General features: G+C 48.0%; 8 protein-coding genes across 8 annotated transcripts; 3 read left to right on the forward strand and 5 right to left on the reverse strand.

Moving 5' to 3' along the window:
- Positions 1–676: 676 nt before the first annotated feature.
- Positions 677–2,050, reverse strand: TrAtP1_006880 (uncharacterized protein; the record flags this gene model as incomplete). The annotated part of the gene is made up of 1 exon (XM_014082310.2): positions 677–2,050. The coding sequence occupies one exon, from the start codon at positions 2,048–2,050 to the stop codon at positions 677–679; it is 1,374 nt and encodes a 457-aa protein (XP_013937785.1).
- A 5,136-nt stretch (positions 2,051–7,186) lies between these two features.
- TrAtP1_006881 (uncharacterized protein) lies at positions 7,187–8,624 on the forward strand. Its single transcript, XM_014082308.2, has 2 exons — positions 7,187–7,660; positions 7,720–8,624. Exons 1-2 carry the CDS (start codon positions 7,393–7,395, stop codon positions 8,451–8,453), a joined length of 1,002 nt encoding a protein of 333 aa, XP_013937783.1. The 5' UTR covers positions 7,187–7,392; the 3' UTR covers positions 8,454–8,624.
- A 498-nt stretch (positions 8,625–9,122) lies between these two features.
- Positions 9,123–10,141, forward strand: TrAtP1_006882 (uncharacterized protein). Its single transcript, XM_014082307.2, has one exon. It carries the CDS (start codon positions 9,451–9,453, stop codon positions 10,033–10,035), a length of 585 nt encoding a protein of 194 aa, XP_013937782.1. The 5' UTR covers positions 9,123–9,450; the 3' UTR covers positions 10,036–10,141.
- A 5,407-nt stretch (positions 10,142–15,548) lies between these two features.
- Positions 15,549–15,919, reverse strand: TrAtP1_006883 (uncharacterized protein; the record flags this gene model as incomplete). Its single annotated transcript, XM_066113306.1, has 2 exons — positions 15,549–15,654; positions 15,726–15,919. 2 exons carry the CDS (start codon positions 15,917–15,919, stop codon positions 15,549–15,551), a joined length of 300 nt encoding a protein of 99 aa, XP_065969392.1.
- A 720-nt stretch (positions 15,920–16,639) lies between these two features.
- Positions 16,640–20,117, forward strand: TrAtP1_006884 (uncharacterized protein). Its single transcript, XM_066113307.1, has 4 exons — positions 16,640–16,742; positions 16,831–17,454; positions 17,534–17,668; positions 17,745–20,117. Exons 1-4 carry the CDS (start codon positions 16,689–16,691, stop codon positions 18,453–18,455), a joined length of 1,524 nt encoding a protein of 507 aa, XP_065969393.1. The 5' UTR covers positions 16,640–16,688; the 3' UTR covers positions 18,456–20,117.
- Positions 18,583–19,377, reverse strand: TrAtP1_006885 (uncharacterized protein; the record flags this gene model as incomplete). The annotated part of the gene is made up of 1 exon (XM_014082304.2): positions 18,583–19,377. One exon carries the CDS (start codon positions 19,375–19,377, stop codon positions 18,583–18,585), a length of 795 nt encoding a protein of 264 aa, XP_013937779.2.
- A 191-nt stretch (positions 20,118–20,308) lies between the features above and the next one.
- On the reverse strand, positions 20,309–21,168 carry TrAtP1_006886 (uncharacterized protein; the record flags this gene model as incomplete). The annotated part of the gene is made up of 2 exons (XM_014082303.2): positions 20,309–21,052; positions 21,112–21,168. 2 exons carry the CDS (start codon positions 21,166–21,168, stop codon positions 20,309–20,311), a joined length of 801 nt encoding a protein of 266 aa, XP_013937778.2.
- A 349-nt stretch (positions 21,169–21,517) lies between these two features.
- TrAtP1_006887 (uncharacterized protein) lies at positions 21,518–22,544 on the reverse strand. The gene is made up of 3 exons (XM_014082302.2): positions 22,312–22,544; positions 22,092–22,239; positions 21,518–22,034 (listed from the first exon to the last, which is right to left on the reverse strand). The coding sequence occupies exons 1-3, from the start codon at positions 22,514–22,516 to the stop codon at positions 21,875–21,877; spliced, it is 513 nt and encodes a 170-aa protein (XP_013937777.1). The 5' UTR covers positions 22,517–22,544; the 3' UTR covers positions 21,518–21,874.
- Positions 22,545–22,790: the final 246 nt, after the last annotated feature.

Genomic DNA, 22,790 nt, shown 5'->3' on the forward strand with positions numbered 1-22,790 from the left:
TAGCCCCGGGCCGCTATAGACTGGCATATTGAATGAAACATGTATATCGATTTCATATTTCCAATGTTACCAAGCCATTTACTCGTCTTTGACCGAGTTACCACCTACAACTGCCTAGATAAGGCAATCACTGTTTGCAACACCGACGGCACCGATCATACCGACAGACAGCCGACAGAACCCGCCATGCAGCTGTGATTCCATGGCCTTCTCCCCCTTATTTGCTTATTGTTTCTTTATTAAGCAGAGCATTTCTTTCCCTTTTCTTTATTTATTCGTTTCTTTTATTAGATAAGGGGGGACATATAAAAAAAACACCCTTGTTGCTGTGTATTTCAATTTACCAATCCTAGTGTCAGCCTGCGTCCTGGAGCCTAAATCCTAATAACCAATGATATCAAACTTTTTTGACTTGTGCCCAGCCAATAAAAAAAATATATGCCCGAATCCTATCAGTACCCAAACGCTACCCAAAGGCTGTCCCAAATACACAATCTGTTATTCCAACTCCGTTCCAAAATCCCAAAGCTGCATGTGTGTAGAATGCAGCTTATAAACCCCATTTCCCCTAGTTGCCTAGTAATTGTCCCGTAATGATTGACGCCTAAAATTCGATAGACTGACAAAAAAAAAAAAGAAAAAAAAAAGAGAAATCTCAAGGCTGCAAAGGTGCTGCTCAGGAGATAAGCATGGCATCGTCCCTGCGAACAAACTTTCCCTCCCCAGCAACTTTCCACGTCGCACCCGCCGCGAAGATGACATATCGGACAGCCTGCTCCCAGGCTTCCCTATCGATGGCGTCGCCACTCTCAAAGCACTGCAGGCTGTTCCACAGCCCCAGCGGCGGCGGGTCGAATACTGCCATGACCAGCTGTGCATAGGCCGTGTTGCGCTCCATCCACAGATCCGAAATGTCCATGGCGGGGTGGCGGTAGTCGTCCTCGGCGAAGCTGGGCGCCCGCGGCACGATCTGGATGTAGAAGCGCTCGAGGGCTGGGACGCGAGGGATGAGGATGTTGTTGATGTGGTTGGCGAGCGGGAAGATGGCGATGTAGGAAAAGGAGCGGATGGTGGTTTGCAGCAGGGGCTGCATGGATTCGTCGCCAGAGTCCAAGAGGGCGGGCAGGAGAGAAGGGGGCGTGTGGTGGAAGTATTCGTATGTGGTGTAGACTTTGACGGAGGATCCTTCGTTGAGGAGCATGGAGGCCCATGGGCGGATGCTGAACAGCGAGCAATGGCTGGTTGCTGGTGTTTGTGCTCTGCCCGATGGCGGGAGATTCGGTGACGCCATTGTCGAATCGTCAATGCTGGTCAAGTTTTGTTGGCGCTGGTCCGCGGGCCTCGACAGGGAGAGAATGTGAAACCGTTGACGGAAGATCCAGGCCCCAGACAGGTTGATTGGCCGCCCTAGTAACGATGCAAGAATGGCCGGGGAGCTGATGAGGTTGATGGACAGGAGGTCCAGTTTGTCAAAGATGGTGTGCCAAAGCCAATCGTTGGACTGGCACTTTGAAGTTGTGTCGGGAGTTGATTCAGGGGCTACGAGACCGTTATTAAACCCTCGGTTGTCCGGCGCAGGGCAGTGGCTAGGGAGGACGCCCCAATTGGCGTGATGCATGGCGTCCTCGCCAACTTCGGATTCGGGATAGTCGATGATGATGGTCAGGTTGTCCACGCAGCGTGCAAGCCCAGCCCGAGTGAGGAAGCGTAGAAACTCGAGCTCTTCAACGGCGTGTAGCGGATCTTGCCGCTCGGAAGGGCGGATGATGTGTTGGAATCTCCAGACAATGTCCCGGAAGAGCAATGGCAAGAGGCAGCGTCTCCAGAGGTGGCAAACAAGAGATGCACTCTTGATGTTGCCACGGAAGTGGTTGAGGTCGTCGTGCGGGCTTGTGCTATATTGATTTGGCTTGCCATCTGCAGCAATGGGTCTGGAAATGTGTGCCGGGTCGTCATAATGGCGCTGGTCAGATGCGGGTGGCTCGTGGAGGAAGTCGAAGATATAAAGGAGCAGCTCGCTAGGGAGCTGCGAGATTGTCGTGGGCGCCATGGCTGAAGAGTGATGCCTCGACGCTGATGTCGACGGTAGTACAGCAGAAAGAACGATGGAGGTGACGGGAATAAAGGCGTGAATGAAGCTTGATGCCAGAGGCGTTGGAGATGGGAAACAGTTGAGAGTTTGAGCACAGCCTTTTTCTACGAGCCGCTGTCAATCATGTAGGGGAGCCTGAGCGGAGAGCTCCCGGTCAGTCAGGCGCACAATGCACTTGCAAGATCGGCAAATAGGAAGCGAGCCAGGAGAGACAAGCCATCGCGAAGTACAGAAACCAGGCGCAGCAGGCGGCAGGGCAACGCTGGCCATGTATCTGTACAGTTGCGCCTTGGATCCCTCGGATCCTGTCCTGACAGCCTGGGCGGATGAGGTTGTGTCCAGGGTTGGGTAGAAGAGCAGAAGAGCCGTGATATGAGCAGGGGGGGGGCCCAAGTCCCTGTACATGCATACATTAGCCCGGCAGTAGGCCAGCAGTTAGCGCAGCATTAGCCGCTAGGCTGCGAATAAGGCAATCCTTGCGGGGCAGAAGAATAATGAATGGCGCGGGAGGATTGCCTGCTACGACGATTGGGGCATGTCCAAGTAGATTTGTGGCCCGGAGGCTCTTTTGTTGTGTTGTTGGTTCGCGAGGCCGCGTCTAACAGCATCAGACGCGGGAACATGTATGGATGGAGATGGAGACGAAATGGACATGGAGACGGAGATGGAGATGTGAGAGATGAAAAGTTTAACAGGGAGATGTACATGTACTAGATGTCTCTATGAGGTCATGTAACGCCACAAGGTCTCCAACGGGAGCGTGGCTGTTGGTTATCATCAAGACATGCATCTTATCAATGGCTGATAAAAGTGAGATTATTACGATTACGTATATACTACCAAAATAGATGGTGATACTGCTTCTGAGTACTTGATCCAGATATAGGTCCATCTTCATCTTCATCTTGTTTCTTCAAACACCATCACCTTGTATATCAAACGCCCCCCCCTTGCGGGTCCACGGCCAGCCTGCAATTATTTTGGGCCATTTCCCCCGCACAAGCATCCATCGAATGAGGGGGGCAAAAAACAGGCCATGGCGATTCTAGCCTCGGCGGGGTTGGGAAGTTCCGGAATCCAGCCTAGAATACAACGCTGGGCGAGGGAAGCGGAGCATTTTTGATGGTTTTTGTTTTTTTGGCGCGGTATGGTGTGCAGCGTATGACGTGGGCTGAGAGACGGGAAAATCTGCAGTTATCATTGCAGCGTCAAGTGCGCCTTGTTGCTTACTGCAGCTAGCTGATGTTGTTTGTGTGTCTCAGATTCCAATCACTTCAATAAGAACTTGTCAAGTCTGTTGCTATGCTTCCTGCTCAGATACCGTCGACTTAGTCAGGGGCATGGCCCGCGGCCTGCTGCCTTAGTGCCGCACGTCGGCCGCGAGCGGTTTCTGCTCTGGCGGCACTTCTCCAGTTATTCCGTATCAGATATCAGATCTTGCGCTGCGGTCCAGGCCCCGCGGCTGATGCTGCTCCTTGCGCAGTCATGCTGGGCTGCTGTAGCATCCGCTGCGACGATGCCCCGTTGTGTGCTCTGCGTGCTCTGACTCTGACGCTGAGATGCAACCTGGCTGGCAGCATTACAGGCGCCTTTGCATTTGCATGTGATATGGCGCTGCGGCCCGGCTGTGACTCGCTCTGATAAGCATGCAGGGCAAACAAACTGCGCTGCTGCCGTCGTACAGTAGGCACCTACCTCTATGTTGCAGTATACATACATGTATACTTGTACCTGTGATTGGCGCCGTCGTATTCCGCTCTCGAATAGCATCAATGGCCGTTGCTGCGTGGGTCAGAGTGAAACACAGATCAAGTAAAAGGCTAAACGGCTTTTGCATGGCTGGCTGTGGATCAACAAGACCTGCCTTTTTACATCATCTTCCATGTCAATTGATGAGACATAGTCTAGAGGCACGAAAACACATATACTGTAGCAATAGGCAGTCAGCAATAGGCCAAACGCATTTTCTTGCCGCTTCGGAGTTTTTTCTTATATTTCTCAAACTGCCAAGACAGAGCAGACTTCCACCTTGGCATTCATAGCCCTTGTTAATGCCATGGGCCTATTTTCCACCGTCAGCAAAGGAGTTATTTTTAACTACATTCATCCGAATGCCAACAGCATGCACCGGCTCCTCTTTGCAGTCGACTCACATGCATTTCTCCGTACACGACATCGTTTACTCCCCATGTTCTTACGGGTTACCTCAGTTGACTGCAATGAGTGAGATTGCCAAGCTGATTCCCTTGCTGCTCGCATGAGATACAGATCCCATGCATCCTGCTTCTGCGAGCAACATCTACTCTCCCATTTAGGACGCTCCTACTATCGAGTAGCTGCCGCTCTGCAGCATGTAGCTAGCACTCCGGCAGTTGCCTAGAACCGCCAGGACACTGTGCTTCAGCCTGCACAAATACGACTCCAAGCGGCAATAGCATCGCCTCGTCCGGGTCTCTCGGCCCACCGACCCGGTCTACTAATCCGACGACTAAGATTGCCCAGGGCTGGGGTTGAGAGTTGACGGGGTGGGTCTTATCTCAATCTTGATCAGCCCGATTTATGGGCTGCCGGCCACCCCAAGATGGTCTGTCCGTCCAAAATCCTCCAACGGCCAAGGACAGAGCCAAGCTGACGAGGCCGCTTTCGAGAATGGGTGATTGGTATCAACGTCACCGACCCTTTGCTTCTCTTGTTCCGCGCCTAGCTTCAACGGATTACTGCACTAGCATCTATATTAGGCATTCTGTGTCTTTTAGCTGCACTCACTTCTTCCGGATGAGGTTAACCGCTACACAAGTATACATAGGAGTGCCCCTGAGTAGTAATTGAAATTGACCACCACCGGATAGCACCCTTGTCTGGCTCTGCCATTTGTCATTTCGAGCCCTCATTGGAAGCACTCCTGGGGATTTCCTTGAGGTCGCAGCGCTAGGAACTGCCTAACCGCTGTTTGGCGTGCAGTAGCTGCAAACGGCTTGCGAGCACCGATTGGTCCATTGCTGCCAGATCCTGGATTGTTTGTCCCTAGACTATACAGTATGTAATTGAGCCTTTTGGCAGACACAGCCGAGTTTTGTGAGCTGTAACTTTTCGTCTCTGTGGCGTCGGCTTCCAGCTTCTCCTCGCTAATATACTTGCTTGCACTTGGTATGTAGGCTTAAGGAGCAATGTCGTCTAAAGCGCCACAGAGTTTCACGACAGGAGACGCCAAGAACACGCGTGCCATTGCCGTTCAAAGATTGGTCCACGCCGCGATAACGCCGAGGCCGAAAATGCACGCCGTTGACATACTTTGCTCTGTTCCTTCTCCTGAGTGGTCGACGCCGAGACTGGGCGTCTGATTCTGGCAACTCTCAGTATTTTGCCCTGCTTCTTTGCCGATTTCGGCTACAGCTGGGTCCTCCCCATCATCGCCAGCTGCTACTTTGGGAGTTGGTCTGGATCCCGTCATGTATGTCATGTTTCATCACGTGAACGCAAGTAGCTGTATAAAAGATACGGCGTGTGCCGAGCGGAATATACACGTACGGTACATGCTGTGCCCGTTGCTGGTCATTGCCCAGTCTATCCTGGATCAAAGTGGCCTCTTGTTGATGCTTCACAAAATAAGCTTAGTGGCCGGAACAGCAAGCCTTGGAAGGCACCCTGTCGAATTTGCCGATAGTGCCGGTTGCAAATGTCGACGCTGACCGCATAAGGCAGAGCTGCTTCTCTCAAAATTCAGGATTCCGGGGGAGGGCAACAACTCCAGATTCACGGACCACGTACATGCTTGTATGTACCTATTTTCGACCACAGTACTGTACAGTATGCATTCATTTCTTTCTTTCGGTGAGCAAGAGCATCGGAAAAACAAGAGACACGCCTTCTCCTAGCATGCATAGCTGTCTTCCATGACTCGCAATGCCGAGCAAGGGGATTTTAGCTAGTGTTTGAGGGCGAATCGTTGTCCGGGTAAATGACATTGTGACAAGGGACGTTGCAGCAATCACACCCGAATCCCGCCGATGCCTGCACGCAGGTCAAGGCGCAGAAAAGATTGTGCAGTCATGTATCGACGATATGACTGGTCAACTGGATACGAGTAAAGCATCGAAGATGCGAATGATGGGGGTAAAAGTAGAGCATCTCTGTATAGGTGCATGTATACATGCTATGTAAGCTGATGGTAGTAGCAAGGTGGTAATAGTAGCAGTAGGAGTCTGACACAAACGCGGCAACTGCTTGATTCGCTTGTTCAACAGCCCAAAGCTGGCGACAATTGGATTGTGTGCATCTGGGACATTTCTGAAAGACGCAATCTAGAGCAACAGAGGTTAAATAAGGGATGGGATGCACACCCATGCTAGTCAAAGTTGACAAGACATGAGATGGATAGACGGGCCAGTCGCAACGCTGACCGAAACGGTCAAGCAAGTGAGAAGTAGCAGTACAAAATCACATGACGAAAGAGCGGAGATTTATTTGCTTTTTTGCCCCTAGATTTGAATTAATCCTTGCCTGTCACTTTTTTGCTTTTTGTGACAACTAAGTTGCATGCCTGACGTGCTAAAACAGCGGCTAAAATCCATTGACAATTGCAGGACTAGGGTTAGCTCATTATTACATGTAACCTTGGGTTAGGCTTGCGGTAAATTAGATGGTTATCAACATCAGTCGTTGTATTGACCATTGTTTGTAGCTCGTGTAGCTCGTATAGCCAGGGGCTCTTATGGCCACCGGCTTTCATAATTGGCAAACAACCATCTGGAAATGGAAATACTTGCGTGTAGTAGTTTCAATAGCGTACATGTAGCTTACGAGTGGAGCACTAGCTGCAGGCTGCCTCTTTGAACAGGCGGGAGCGCCGTAGCAAAGACAGTTGAAAATGGATGTCTTGTTTGATAAACCACATTATAAGCTATAAAGTACAGTTTTGAACTAGAGCTAGCAAAGTGAGTCTAAATAGCATAGGGCTGAAGTCAGTTCATGACAACCAACCAGCAGCGCTGATCGGCGGAGAGTGGAGGTGGGTAGATATCAGGCAAGGTGCCAACAATATGTCCTCACAACTGACAGCCAATACCGGAATTGCTTTTGTTTTTTTGCTCATCAGATACACTGACAAATACTATTACTTTGCCCATCTACAAATGTGCTGCTAGCTTAGTTGAATACGCAGAGCTATACGCTTGACAGAGAGATGCCGAAGATCCACCGCTCCACACATTTAGTCTACATGTACCGTGAATGAGGCCTTTGTATCCCATCCCGTCTCTCTTTCTGCTTGCACTTCAATTCCACCACTTGACAGTACCAACATGTCAGAAACATCTCCCACTGCTCAGAAGCCATTGATAATTGGCACTCGAAGGTCAAACCTGGCCGTCGTGCAAGCCAAAGGCATCCGTGATAGCCTTCAAAAGGTGGCGCCTGGCCGTGCCTTTGAAATTGAGTCACTCCACACTCTTGGTGACAAGGACAAGTCCACAGAGCTCTATAAGTTTGGCGCAAAGGGCTTGTGGACGGTTGAACTAGAGGAAAAGCTTACGTCTGGCCAATTGGATGTTGTGGTTCATTGTCTGAAAGGTAAACGCGCATGGCCTTTCGCTCTCTCTCATAGCATCTTATCTAACAGGTGGGGATAGATATGCCGACTAGGCTTCCTGAGACATGTGATCTCGCAGCTATTCCTCTCCGAGATGACCCTCGCGACGCCCTCATTATCAAAGCTGGTCTGCCGTATACCAGTCTAAAGACACTGCCTGAAGGCGCCGTAGTTGGCACTTCATCTGTGCGGCGATCGGCCCAGCTGCGCCGCCTCTACCCTCACCTTCAGTTTGCCAACTTGCGTGGTAATGTTGAGACACGGATAGCCAAAGTGGACAACCCCGAAAGTGAGTATACGTGCATGATCATGTCTGCATGCGGCCTCGAGCGAGTTGGCCTCCAACACCGCATCAGCCAGTATATTGGTTCAAAGGACGGAGGCATTCTGCACGCAGTCGGCCAGGGGGCATTGGGTCTGGAGATTCGCAAGGGAGACGACAAGGTGCTGGAGTTGCTCAACAGACTAGCGGATCGGAAATCGACTCTTGCTTGTCTCGCTGAGAGAGCGCTGTTGTACACACTCGAAGGAGGCTGCACTGTACCTATTGGCGTTGAGACGGAATGGATTGATGAGGCGCAGGGTATTCTGCAGATGAGAGGAATAGTTGTCAGCCTCGATGGCACTCAGAGCGCTCAAGACTCTGTGGATGCAACGGTGAAGACGAATGACGAGGCCAAGGCACTTGGGGAAGAGTTGGCCGCGAAACTTGTGAAGGCGGGTGCAGATGCGATTTTGAGCGAAATCAACGCCAACCGGCCAGCAAAGGAATAATGGCTGCATGTATATGTATATAGAAACGGTATATTGAATCCCCCTCTCATAATCATTCTAGACAACGCTATCTTGAGCTCTGTTGTTGCCTCACCTTGTACTGTGTGAAATCTGGTCCTAGTTATCTGCTAGAGACTCATGGCTCTAAGCTCTGTACGACTTCCTTTAGCACGCAACTGAGCGCGTGACTACGTATTTAGATTGCCGACATAAACATAGGTGTATATATAATTATGACTTTCTCGCAGGTGAAAATGCCCTTTGAAGATTAATAATCGCTCAATGTGTGTGTGGTTCAAGCCACCAGAGATGGTGGGCTGTCGTCTCTTCCCGCCTATCAGACATATATAGAGCCAACTGCCCAATCACTCAGTCGCACCCCGCAGTTGGATTGTACTTCGTATTTACAGCGAACGATGGAATTCAGAATGCAGGCCATGATTGAAAAGTCGTGCTTTTGCTCGACGACCTGGTGCAGCAATACTCCGGTCTCCGCAGATTGCCGGTCTCCGATGATTGCCGGTCTCCGATATTGTAAACGTAGCGCACGCTTCGTATTGCCATAGTAGAACCACGTACATGAGGAGCTAAGGTCAGCGAGTTTATAAATAGTTTGATGTAGCTCTGAGTTGGCAACTACTTGATCCTACGCGTAATAGCTCATGAATGGTTCATAGGATCGTGCAGCGATCAAAGTCAACTTGGCATTGGCTAGCTGTCGTTAGTGATTAGTGAGCATGCTTCTATTCGCTCCATTTTGCGGCGCCATGTCTTACATACATATGTGCGTCGTAAGTCATTGGAGGAGCTAGCGAAGGCTTAAAGAGCTTAATATATGAGGAGATTCTTGCTAGTTCCTTCAAGGGCTTATATATCAGAGACGAAGCCTCGCAGTTCATATGAGCAATCTCTTTCTCAAAGTTGACATTTGACAGCAGCAAAATCCGCAAAATAGTGACCTACTATTATTACCACAAAACATCAACGCAATTAAACCATGGCGGATAAAATCCCTACAGTTGTTGAGTCCGGCCTGCTAAACGGCGGCAAACGCTCTGTCCTGGACTCTGAGCTCGGCCCTGGCTCCACCACATTCCCTCACTACCACACCCTTTTCACCGAAAACTTCAAATTGCTCTCCGGCTCCTTATCCGTCGTTGTAGCGCCAGAGGGTGTCAAGGAAGTTGACGCCATGAAGAAGTATGAGCTCAAAGTTGGAGAGTCCATGACGGTCCCGAAATCCACAGCGCACACCTTTGTTGCCGGCGAAGAAGGCTGTCGATGCCTGGTGACATTTGAGCCTGCCACGGTGAACTTTGAGCGAGTTGGCCTCATCATGCTAGGCCTTCAGGCAGACTCGGAATACTCTTCATGGGGTGGGGGTCCGACCGAAGCAAACGCGCTCATGGTTTCTGTTCTTACCGAACTTACTGATTCGTATCCATTACTTGACAAGGATAACGAAATGCTGCAGAAGCAGGACAAAGAGGCTCACGAAAAGTTCAAGAAGCATCTTATTGAGAAATATGCGACGGACGATATGATTAAAGCGGCTGTGGCCAAGGTCACTGCATCCGCTTAAGAGGATAGCAGATGTGGTTTATATACATATACCAAAGGCCATAGAGGTTCTGACTTGTGGAAATTATGATCGACTGAAGGACAAAAAGGGCCACGATATTGCTAGCATGATAATATTAGCTATTTTATGCAAAAGTTCAAGCAGAGTTAAACGGGTTCCGTATTGTAGGGAGTTTGCACTACTTACAGCAAGATGAATTCACCGGACTGACTTGAAGACGGCATCATCATTTACTATAACATGAAAATTTGCTAAAGAGAAAAAGAATATGTGAATTCTTCTTCAAAGTCGTAAAGTTGAAAATTCAGAGAAAAGCGGGAAGATTACCTTGGGTACTGCGCTACGTTAACATGTGCGTGCATGTATATACATGAGTGGAAGGGCAGCTTACCGATATTTCCTCTCCACAGGCTTTACGAGCCCGGCATTCACAAGCACGTCTCTCGCAAAGCAGCGGGTGTTGCCAGAATCGATATGAACCAATTTGACTCCAGCGTCTGCAAATCTCTGCTCAAGCGGGCCCCATTCCTCGATGCCAATAAATTTGGAGTAAATATCTTGGAGAAAGTCGCCGATATAAGAGTTTCGTATCGATATCTCTCGCTTTTGGCTGTCCATCTCGTCACATGTAACCTCGACTAGCTGAAGATTGGGAAACTCTTTGGAGGCTGCTGCTAGGGCCAACGCATGGAGTGCCGGGATCATTTGAGTAGGGGCACCTGGCAGAACCAGATGGCGTATAGATTTGGGTAGCCGCCCTGTGAGATGATATGGTGAGAGATTTGGTGGGATCTGGTCTCTAGGATTGTGGAAGAGGCATGTGGAGTCGAGTTTCAGAGTCTCCAAGGCAGTAAAGTCTGCCAAAGAGCCTATCAACTTGCCGTTTCCTATCCAGTTTGGCCAAGTTGCGTACATCTCCTTGTTTTCGGCGGTGAAATGGGCGTAAGAGTTTAAAATACCTCGAGCACCATCCCATCGGTTTATCGCAAGACGTCGAAGAGTGCCTTTGAGATGTGAAAAGGCGGGGACAATATCCTCTGGGAGAAACTCGTTGGGAGGGGCTTTTCTGCGGAGAGAAAGTAAGAGATGGTCCGAGAACATGCGGCAGCTCCCCCTGGAGTAGAAGGAGAACTGTTCCAAGACTTTGCAAGCTGAAGTCAAGCTCATCAGGCCCTCGGTTGTGAGAAGTGCTGTGTCCAAGGTGATTTCTTTTAGGTTGTCAAGATGTACGTCTGCTGGAATTGGACGGAACGTACACGCAATGCGGACTCGCAGGGTGCGAAGGCTTGGAACGAGCCAGGCGCCCAGTTTGAACACCAGATCCTGAGGTTCATATTCCAAGTCGAATAATGGAAACCCGTTATAGTACACCTGAGCCCCAGCCGCCCATAGGTGATGTAGCGATCCAAATGCGTAGTGCAAAGAAGGAGAGATGGCTGTCGCCTCTGCTGCTTTCTTTCTCGTCACATTTTCCAACTCGACGGCAAAAAAGTTGTAAGGCGATAGACTGCCCACATATTCCAGGTTGGGCGTGAGCAAGAAAAGCAGAATCATTAGACGCTGGCTGTGGCCGCACACGTCGCGCAGCTTGCCGCATACTTGGTTACACTCCTTGAAACGGCAAAGATTAAGAGAAGGGAGATTAAATTCGATGGCAGCATCTCGAAAGACGGTTTCGTTAATCTCTGGACCAAAAGTAAAGCCCGGTGGCAAACCTTCAATATCGATTTTCTTGACCAAAAGCCGCAAGTCTGGGTTGCGACATAGTGTAGAGATGAACTGAGGCAGCTGTATCTCGTCATATTTCGTGATTGCAATGTATGAGTAAAGATATGGCAGGGCAATCTGTCGGTAGCGTTTGGATGTGAGAGACAGCCTTGCCAGTGTTCTTGAGAACTGCGTGTGGTGTCCCGAGTCTCTCCATCCCTCGGGGCGTTCACACTGCTCAATTGTGTCGCCATTGATCGTTTTCCTGTCGACATGGATCCAATAACATATCAGATGGATCAGCTCTGGTGGGAGGGTGTCTAAAGAAGACTTGTCTACTGGCGGTTTTTCCAATTGCTTCATCGAAGGAAGTGACGGAAAGTATGCCACCGACATGGCCGGGAAAGAAAGTCGTGCCACGGACATGATTGGGTAAGAGAATCGCTGGTTTTAACAGATCAATGAGTGTTTCTGCTCGCGCAGGATGATAGCATAGGTGGTCTTGTATTGTGCGGTTTCTGGCTCTCCTTTTGCGCGAAATTGTCCATATATAGTCTACGAGAAAGTTCGTCATGTTTATGTTTGAGAGTTTGAGGCCTCGAGAAGGTTAGGCATGATTCCCCCGCAGCATTCAGCTGTGGCTTGTGTCGCCACTTGGGGGAAAGTAATGCGCGTAGAAGCGATAATGACGGCATCATCTTGCAATTGACAACCTTTCAGCTTTCTATTTATGTTGGCGGATTCCGCGGAAGTTAATGAATAGGTATTTTAGCAGTCTCTTGTGGCACATTTGGGACCATGCGCGCATCTTCACCTGTGCTTCGGTTGCAGCGGCAATCTGCGTATAAGCGAGAGCCGGCCCGCAGTCATATTCACGAGTGCCGATAGCTCATTAGTAAATCTGAACTTTTGCTTCTTTTTTTTTCTAGCTTCTTTGATCCATGTTACATTACGGTATATCTAATTCCTCGATTATCTGAACCAAGAGCAAGTAGCTGGGGCTTATTAGCATCATGAAGACGAGGGACTCGACTCGGCTTTGTACGCACCGCAGATTTTGTTAATAAGTGAAAAGGTAAGATTGTGGTGGAATCTTTGATTGCTTGTATGGCTTTAATCCAAAAATAAAATATACACCGAAGCAAGGCAAAGTCCCAAATTTTGGCTGTTTACATTACCGGCAGCCTTTCTTTGAGCCATACAGAATTCGTTGGACTTGTAAAGTCAACAATAATAGGAGGATTTCGGCACTGTAGCAACAGGTATGGCTCTTGAAGAGCGATTCTTTAGTAGTAGTATTTAATATTCTCTATTCATACCTATAGCTCTATCTTTGAAACCGCTTTGTCGCAGTATGCTAGTAATATGAGGCAATGGCCTTATGTGTAGCAACTAAAGCACTTCATCACCGATTCTAAGCCGCCAGTGAAGTATGCCTGGGTGTTGCGAATCAGAACCCCCCAAAGGATCGCCCCGTTACCATGATGATAGCTTCCTATAAGGGCCATCGGCTATAGAAGGCCTCGTAAGCAATAAATCGAAGAATGCATCGTATGTAGTATTTATTTCTAAGCGCCATAACTGAATTCAGACCTTCCAATAAAATTCCACTCATTGATAGTAATCTCAACAAGCTTGGTGGCATACTAGCTTCTACCGATGCAACTAATCGTAATATGCTCATCTCGAGCCCACTCTCTGCGCGTCGTATGGAGTTGAGGATAACACAAATGCTACTGGAGAGGAAACTACCGTGAATACAACCATGCCTCGAGAGACTACCTCGAGGGATGTGAAAGAGGCCGCTGCCCTCTCTTACAAGACACTTACCAACCCTAGCTCCATGAAAGCAGGTTGAAATAAAGCTGCCCACAGGCATAACATACCGCGCAGGCCATTGCTTGGCTGTTCTGCCATTTCACTCCAAAGCTAAGAAGCAACGCAAGACACAGACGCTGTGAAGCAGCTATATATGTCGCCGGCGATTATTTCACTGGTAGTATGTAGATTTGCATATTCTGTCGCCAAAAAAGCAGCTAGATTATAAAAGTATCTGACCCCTTAGTGCTTTACAAAATCTACCTGTTTCGCAATAGCTCTTCAATGATGGAAAGGAGGATCATTGACTCAAATGATGAGCTAAAACTTAAACGAATCATATATATGCGATTGTGAAGGGATTGGCATCAAATCATCGTTTTCGAGCTTTTGACTATCGAGAAGTATTTCTTTAGCTGCTGATACTCTTTTATAACGTACTTTGCACATTGCATCTCCGCCAGTGATCTTTAATCTCATTGGTAATTTGATACATGCTCCGCAGATACGGCTCCGAGAGTTGCTATTTCATGGTTTGAAATAAGCCTTGTCTTTGAATTACCCCTATATATGCGGAGTCTCATGAATGACAAGTTATTAGATAATGACAATACTAAAAGCATTGAAGATTGTATATCCATGCTCAAAATCCTTCTGTATGTTGAACGCAAGCACTTGCTGTAACATTCACCAATGTGTAGCCGCGCCAGCCTAATCGAGCAAAGACAGCGGTTACGGCGGCATCGAGAATAATTGGCGCCATTTAATCAGGTTTTAATCAATATTATGCAGATAAAATGGATGTGTGGTTCTTTCGAAGCGTTGAGCGCACCACAGTAGCCCTCTATATGGGCTTCGAAACAGGCAAGGCAATAGATCGGGTACTGAGTCTTCGCAATATATCTCCGAAACAACTATCCAGTCTAGGAAATCAGCATTATCACTTTTCAGAGTTGAAGAGGCTGCTGGTGACAAAATTGGAGAATATGAACCCATTATCATCCCTCGGAGCAATGACCGTATTTGGGGGCTTCATGCTCGTATTATCTCCCACTAGCTCTTCATTAGAAGCAAGAATTTCTGCCTCTAATGTCAAAAGTCTGTCAATTGTTTCGCCATCTCAATAAACGAGAGCTAGAGCTTGAAATGACTCATCTGATAACGACCGTACTATGTAGATCCTCGGCTTTGGGTCTTCATCCTGGCTCTGGATAAAGCCTCGGCCGCTAGCTGTCGCATACCATCGGCATCTAAGCTATTGGGGAGTATATATTTCTGCAGGAGTGAAGCCGAATTTAGGCGTATTTTGGTGGCATCGCTGTCGCGTCTTTCGGTGTTGCTTCCTGCCGATGGCGGCATCCAGCTTAGTGTCGCTACAAGTCTTCCTATTATGGCAGCATAGCATTACGCTGAAGTTTCACGTAACGTTATCATGACTCTTGTAACTCTCGCCCTAATAAGTAGCATAGAAGTGACAGATAGTAGACAACCTTGACAGAAATGGAATTCGTAGGAAAGCATCAGACTTCAACTACACATTTCGGTATCTCTTAGTTTCTCAAATATGAACGTAAAGGGAGTACACAGGAATTAAGGCGCAAGGTAAAGTATCGAGTGAGCCGCTCAACAACTTGGTTCTGTCTACTCCGCAAAGTATACGTCTATTCTGTCTTTGACCGCAGTTTAAGTGAAGTATAACTTACTTGCCAAGACTTTAGGCTCTAGGATTTGGAGGATTCAAATAGATGGAGCGAGAGCTGATCAGTTTTCGTCGCGCCCTATGGCATGTAAAGCACAGCCCCTCTGCTCTACATTGTATATATGGGTTAATAATGGACTTTGAAGTATCCGGTACTAGCAGTAACAACTCTTTCAAGGCTCTTACTATACCAGATTTCGTTAATCACATGTTCTTCCTTGGTAAGAGTAGCCAGAGTTGACACAGCTGAAAATTGAAACAGAAAACCGGTATTTCGGAGTCGGATATCTTATATTTCGGCCGTATAAATGCGTTGTTGGCGTCGGAGATAGTATGTAATAACTCCGGCCTCGGGCGAAGTATTCTTATCCGTGCGGCGTAAGAAAATAGCGAGACTGAAAAGTTAAATATCAGCGATGTTCTCCGTACGATAGAGTCAATAGTCATTTGGCGCGCGGTTGATGACCTTTTGTTCCTAGAACTCCAAGGAGTGAGAAGTAAGACATCGGGCCGGTGAGAAAACGTGATGAATCTGACAGGAGATTTCTCTGCCGTGTTGTGGCTTTTTACTTTGGAGGCGAGTAGGTATTGAGAGTTCGGAACAGCATCTCGGCAGAGCATCCATTGCATGTAAAATTTGAAGATGACATATGATTCCATTTGATTATTATGCGGAGGATATACAATATATCTAGCATGTGGGTCATGTTCTCTATGGCTTCATGAAGTTGGCCGACGCCAGGCCAAGCTGAAAAATCCCCCTCAGTTGATTGGAGTGTCTGTTTCGCCATTACGTTTGAGAATGAGATAAGACAACTATTATAATGGCATTATCAAGAGGAACAAGCGCTAGATGAGTGCAAGCAACGTTGCACATTGTAGGTTGAGTAGAGTGTTTTGGTAAGAGTAAAAGAGCACTTCAGCTGCCGCATGTTAGTAGACTGGGCGGCAAACTATTCATGTTTACAGCTGGCATAGTAGACTTACATTATAAGCTTGTATATTGGCAAACCACACTATCTTGTTCATCTAGACACTAGAATCTGCCTTGTCAAGGCTTTTGCAATCCCTTCTTGGTAAATCAGCCCAACATCGATATAGTCTCTCAACTTCTTCATCGCACTATGCTTCTATTATTAAGCTGTCAAAGCTGAACAGCCCCCACAGAACAAGCGTCTTATAGCGTACTTGGCGGTTTTTGCTGCCGCAACGAGCATAGTGTCGCAACAGATTTCCCCAATCATCTCGCCGGATGCCAGCCATCGGCGTTCGGCTTGGCATCCGGTCCGTATCGACGGCTCCACTTCATGTCAACGCCCTTTGGCCATCGCCAGCTAAAAGCGATGCGCTCGGCTTATGATTCTATCTTGAACAAGCAGAATCGGCTTCTATTGCTTGTATTGGGGCCAACACTGTGAGGTGAACAACCATGAAGGTTCGGAAGCTAACCGTGTGCCATACATGCAGAGCAAGGAAACTAGGGGTGAGTTTGCTTTCTCACGATGCTCTTTGATCATCTCTCATCTTACATCTTGCATCTCGGAAATATTGACTGAATCTGGTACTTCTAGTGTGACGGGAAACGCCCGTCATGCTCTCAGTGCACAGGAACAAAGATCAAGTGTGGAGGATACCAATATGATCTTGTCTTTGTACCATCCTCGCTATCCATAGGGCCGTCGACAAAGTCCAAGGTGCGAAAAGATGGGAAGGCCGGAAAGAAGCGAGACGAGTGTACAAAGCCCCAAAATCTAGTTTCTCCGGACAGGCTCGACGAAATGACTCAAGCAGCCAGGGCAGCGAGATATGAGACGGCTGTAGTGTGGCCGTCGCTGGCCTGGCCTTTCCAGGATATCATATCCCTAGTCGTGCAGAATTTTTCACCAGCCATGATTCCTAGCACCTCTACTTTCTTGAACTGGGACGTGGATATTTTCCCTCGGGTCTGTGGAGCATGGATTGAGCTTCTGCCTCTGCTATCAATGACTCAACGGTATGAAATGACTCTATCTTCATCCGTCAAGGCCCTGGGCGTATCCATCCTTTCTAGAGGCCGCAACGGAATAGCGCCGATTTCAGATGCTCTAGCCGCCCACTGCTCCGCATTGAACTCGCTTCATGACAGCCTGCATAACATAGATACGTCCAATTCTGACGCCTTGGCGGTGGCCATTATGTGCCTAATGATCTCAGAAGTAAGTGCCGAACTCTTTTGGGCACTGGCGCACAGTGCCATTTGATGCCAAGATGCTGATTTTGACTTGGGTTAAATAGATGATATTGCCCACATCCATCTCTAGTGGCACCGCTCATGCCTCTGGCTTAAGCGATTTGATTCAGCTGCATAGTCCAGAAGCATACTCATCCGGGCCGTCCCATAGGGTCTTCATTGGTCTTCGTCCCGCTATTGTAAGAGCTCATTCTTTCCATTTCTTCCATCTCTGCTCTCAGTTCGATTTGTTGATTATTAACCATATTTCAATAGATTATCCATGCAATTCGTAAAAAACAGCCCACATTTCTTGCTGCGCCCGAGTGGCGGACGAAGCCATTTCAATATGTCAAGGCAAACTCGTTCCACGCTCTTATGACGGAGGCGACTGCATTTCCTTCCATTCTGGTTGATATCGACGAATTAAAATTCGACTCGCCCAGCTCAAATTCACCCTTTCTTGTGTTTCAGGCACTCAAAGACCTTCTCAACGCCCTGATTACTTGGAACATAACTTTCCAAAGCCTTTATAATAAGCCGTCATTCCGTATTCTCAACAAAGGAACAGAAAGACCGTGCTTATGGTTTCCCGATATCACTTCAGCGAATTCAATGACGCACTACTGGGCTTTTTGGATAATGTGCGTTGTGTATATCAGGAAGCTGAGAGACGACTATCCTGAACTTCGAGACGACGACTTTCTAATCAACGGAGAGAGTCCGGAGAGTCCCATGATTACAGAAATGGCGATTCAAATGTCAACTTGGATATTCCAAAGCATCGAGTACTTGGTGCAAGAAGAAATGAAGCTCTTTGGAGCAATATCCACAGCACTACCAACCAGAATAGCCTACCAATTCCTCAGATTCAACCACTTTTACGACTACGAGTTGATATCCTGGTGCGAGGGATTGATTGACGGCATCAGGAATAGGGGCTACGACTATATTGCTCAGTACATAGTAGATGATGATGGAGTGTGATACTTAGGGGTGAGAAACAATTCGATTCTTATTTTTGCTATTACTTTCTGCTCTTCAACCTATGATATCCTAACATAGGCTAGTGATCTTCTCTAACATCATACAGCAATAATCATGCCATGTCTGCTCAGAAGATGACCTTGCGCTCACCGCGGGGAAGCCAAAGGACCTTCTGGCTGACACCTGCCTCATCAAAGGCCTGCGAAGCCGGGTCCTTACCCTCAGTGAAGTGGCCCCATCCCTCAAAGTGCAGGGGCACGGCCTTGTCAACGTTGGCATCCTTGATAAGCTGTGCAGCTTGCTTTCCATCCATGGTAATCTCGAGAGGTTCAGGCTGTCCTACTTCAATAGCAGCCTTGCCAAGGTTGAGCAGGGCGAGGCTGATGTGGTAGCCCTTGAGGCTGTTGGCAACGTCTTGGTTGTAGATGGTGTCGCCAGAGAAATAGATGGCGTTGGGAAGACCATTGGTCGAGCCAAAGTCGGCAGAAGTGACGATGAAGCCGATGCACTCGCCCTGCGGAGCATGTTCTGCCGGCGTGGCAATAATCTCAAAAGTCTTTCCGCCAGCGACGAGGGTGGCCTTGTCACCGGGGTTGAGACCCGCGCAGACAGCCTTGTCGCCAATTTGAACAGCGCCATCTTTGGTTGTGAAGACTTTTTTGCCTTCGAGGACCTTGCGACCGATCTCGTCGAGGTTATCGGGATGATCCTCGTGGCTGAGAAGAACGGCATCGATGGGAGGAAGGTTTTCGGGCTTAACGGCGGGATCTTGAGAGTTCTTGAGCACGACAACGGGGCGCACCCATTCTGAGCCGGAAGGGGAGAAGAATGGGTCGGTCAAGAAGGTGACATTGTCGATTTGAAGAAGGGCAGTGGCAGTACCGATGTAGGTGACGCTGACGGAGCCCTTGAAAGAAGACATTATTGCTTGGTTCGATCCGGGAATTTCTTGACTGAAGATTGGCTGATTGTTGGATGTGTGGGAGACTTGTTTGTGTGATTGTTATTAGAAAATTTGGGTTTTTGGATTGAAAGAGGAGATGGAGGTATTTATCGTCGTTCCTCAACAATTGTCAACGGACTCAACTCGGGAGACTTACCTAACTGGAACAGGGCTTCTCAGCGATCGTCATTCTGACAAACGTTCCATCACAAATACAACTCGTTGTTAATAATCGGCCATTTCCAAATATTTTCTCTGCTTATCTCGCTTAACTCGTCTTTGCGAATTTTCCTTGCTATTTTACTCGACGTTCTCGAACAATTCAAGTATCATGGCTGACTTATACCAACTTCAAAAGTCTTGGCGGGTTTTGCTACCATAAGCGGTTAGCGGCCTTTTGGTTGTCCACGCATAGTCCATCAGCGAGCAACGTATTGTACAGCCAAATGAGTAGGTTGTGACGTTTAGATTGAAACAAATTTCGACATTGCTCTTGTTGCTTTATTAATGCATTATTAATTGATTGTCAGCAACTTTTTGCGTTGGTAAAGCATGGGAGGGTTGTGTGGCTTATATGGTTTTGGGTAGCGAAGCATTGTCGAGGCTAAGAAGACATGTATAGATGTCGGCAGTTAGAATTTGTGGTAGCCGAATCTAAATGACTGGCTGATGGAAATAGAGTCAAAGTGGTTATTCGTTGAATGATACTACAATTGGAGCAACCTGCAAGTTTCCCATTTCTTCAGTTGCCACGGTCAAGACAATCAGTCTAAATCAAGATGAAATGAGCATGTATTGAGTATATCAGTTCAGCTGTATTCGTAGGCATATTGTACATAAAACTTCATGAACCCCTTAAAGTCGTTCATTGCCTATCAAAAACTCACGTCTCACCAGACTGCATATGAATCTATGTGCGTAATACAACTCCAACCATGGCAGAAGTCTGCGGAGCTTCAGGCTCTCCTTCTTCGGCTATATCCATCTTCCACTTATGCATAGAGACAAGCCCGGGTTCGACAACAGAATATCCTTGCGTAATTTGTTCCACTAGGCCAATGTCTCGAATGATCAAAGGCGTCGGCGTCTTTGCATACACAGCAAGCACCTGTCGAATTTCTTCTTCAGTGACGAAATTTGAGATTACATGAGAAAAGCTAAGAAGACTACCCGGAGCAAGATTGTCCCGCAAGTTTTTAAGAATGGCGCGATCGGTGTCAATAGAGAAGAAATGCAGCAGTCCCATCATGAGTACACCCACTGGCTTCGAAAAGTCAATCAGCTTTCGGGTCTCTGGGTGGTTCAGGATCGGCTCCAGCTCTAGAACTGATCCTTGTATAAATGCCGTTTTGGGATCTCCATCAAGCATCTGCTGACCAAAGGCAACAGCGACATCATCGATATCCACATAGACGACGCGAGCGTTTGGGTTTACCCTCTGGGCCACCTGATGCGTGTTATCTGCACTGGGCAATCCCGAGCCCATGTCGATGAATTGGTCGATGCCCTGGAAACACATGTACCGCACAGCACGGCGCAAAAAGTGACGAGCTTCGACAATAACTTCGATGGTCCTTGGGTATGCTTCTACGACCGCTGCAACAGCGGCCCTGTCTGCAGGATAGTTGTGTTTTCCGCTAAGATAGAAATCGTACTTGGCCCTAGTTAGACAAGAGGAGAAGAAAGTTTGACGCTTTTTATTATGATGCATACCATACGGGCAACAGAGGGCCGCGATACATCAACACCGCTTGGGGGTTTGGGATCCATGCTTGCTTGCGCCATATTGTAATAATTAATAATAATAAAGAAGCCTTTGGATTTTTTTGAGGTTTGCAGCTTGAAAGATGACCGCTTTTTAATGAGACGATGAAAAATAAGCCGCAAACAGGTCTCGAGTTGAAGGAAATGGAGGACAGAGCGGGGAAGTTCTCTAATGTAACGGTGAACAGTAATACAAGAGACGAGAACGGGAAGAATACGGATAAATAGTATTTTACTTGAAGGGGAACGCTAACAGTGGAAAGGATGAATGCATGATGATCCTACTCTTGTTGTAATATTTTTAGGCTGTTGCTTTTAAGGGCACTTGGTATATACTAAGGGTGCTTACTTGATAATCCTTTTGTCATTATATTCCTTTAAAGGAAGCTTGTTATATGCCGAAGCTGCTATATTCAGAGATCCTTTGTCATCATATTCCCAGAAAAGTCATAATGTTGTAACAGCGGTATGAGGTCACACGTGCGCAGACCCAATCGCCATGGCCTTCCTATATGATAGCTTGATATCGCGCCCGTTTGTCACGACGATCCATTGCCATCGTTCATGATACCAAAGCTTTCACTCTCAACAACACGTCAAGCACGAGCTTGGTCCGGTCTTTTGTAAAGCCGATGCCTCCGAATCGCCATGATATGGGGCTCTACTCATGAGCAGTTTCCTTTTTCCACCTTTATATCTTTTTGTCGCTCCTTTAGCTGTCCAAGCCAGGGCAGTTCTCGGATGTGATGCTGGTAACGGCGGTGTATGGCGCAGGGGAAGTCCAGATCAGGTTGAATGAATCGTCGGGGTATGTAGGAGGTTTTTTGATACCCATTGCGTCCGCGATATTGGTAAGCTCGCTGTGCTCCCAGCTAAACGTCGTGTTAGTTAAAACCATCATACTCCGAGAAGTATTGATCAACACTCACCAGATGAGGATGTTGCCTGAACCGTTGTAGCCACTGACAAGGTCGGCGACACAGTCGGACTTGGTCTTGCCACAGCTTGTGTCAACAGTCAAGCCAAGGTCCTGGGCCAAAGGAGTGACTGTGTCAAGAGGACGAAGTCGGCTGTCACCTGAAGTCAAATGAGTCAACACATTGGACGTCTAAAAAGACATTGACTGAGTCTGGTCTGGATGTAACTCACTCTTGGGCTTTTCAGCAATGATGTAGCCGATGTTGTACTGGGAACTGGCACCAAAGACGGTTCTCAGGCACTGAGCACGCTCCAGGCCCTGGGCGCTCAGGTTGGGGTCGTCATCATCGCTGGGCTTCTCGCCATGTCGGATGAAGTAGACGTTCTGGGCGGAAGCCAGCGCGGCTCCGGCAAGGAGAACAAATGCGGCCTTCATTTTGAGGTCCTTTAAGAGTCTTGCAAAGCTACTGCTGAAGAGGAAGTGATCTGTGCGACTGAGGATGGGGATGGACATAGTATTTATAAAGCCAGCTCTCATCACACATGCCACAACGAGCGCCTTGTCTGTGGTTCCTCGTTTCTTCCCCTAGTTCAGCTTGCATAACACAGCTTTGGTTCCTTCTTGATCCAGGTGTTTCAGCCGGCAACTGGAGCTGGCCAGGGCGCTATGTCCTAATCGCGACCGATGCTCCGTAGGGCCAGCGAGGAGA

This window comes from Trichoderma atroviride, chromosome 3 (assembly GCF_020647795.1).
Source record: "Trichoderma atroviride chromosome 3, complete sequence".
NCBI lineage: Eukaryota > Fungi > Ascomycota > Sordariomycetes > Hypocreales > Hypocreaceae > Trichoderma > Trichoderma atroviride.

What these genes read in the sequence shown, in the direction of transcription:
- TrAtP1_006887 (XM_014082302.2), bottom strand. Translation starts at nt 22,516, where the DNA reads ATGAAGGCCGCATTTGTTCTCCTTGCCGGAGCCGCGCTGGCTTCCGCC. An exon ending in CATTGCTGAAAAGCCCAAGA is followed by an intron (nt 22,240 to 22,311) that starts GTGAGTTACATC and finishes ATTTGACTTCAG; the next exon opens with GTGACAGCCGACTTCGTCCT. An exon ending in TCAGGCAACATCCTCATCTG is followed by an intron (nt 22,035 to 22,091) that starts GTGAGTGTTGAT and finishes CACGACGTTTAG; the next exon opens with CTGGGAGCACAGCGAGCTTA.
- TrAtP1_006884 (XM_066113307.1), top strand. Translation starts at nt 16,689, where the DNA reads ATGAAGGTTCGGAAGCTAACCGTGTGCCATACATGCAGAGCAAGGAAA. An exon ending in TGTGCCTAATGATCTCAGAA is followed by an intron (nt 17,455 to 17,533) that starts GTAAGTGCCGAA and finishes TGGGTTAAATAG; the next exon opens with ATGATATTGCCCACATCCAT. An exon ending in TTGGTCTTCGTCCCGCTATT is followed by an intron (nt 17,669 to 17,744) that starts GTAAGAGCTCAT and finishes ATATTTCAATAG; the next exon opens with ATTATCCATGCAATTCGTAA.
- TrAtP1_006882 (XM_014082307.2), top strand. Translation starts at nt 9,451, where the DNA reads ATGGCGGATAAAATCCCTACAGTTGTTGAGTCCGGCCTGCTAAACGGC.
- TrAtP1_006881 (XM_014082308.2), top strand. Translation starts at nt 7,393, where the DNA reads ATGTCAGAAACATCTCCCACTGCTCAGAAGCCATTGATAATTGGCACT. An exon ending in TGTGGTTCATTGTCTGAAAG is followed by an intron (nt 7,661 to 7,719) that starts GTAAACGCGCAT and finishes AGGTGGGGATAG; the next exon opens with ATATGCCGACTAGGCTTCCT.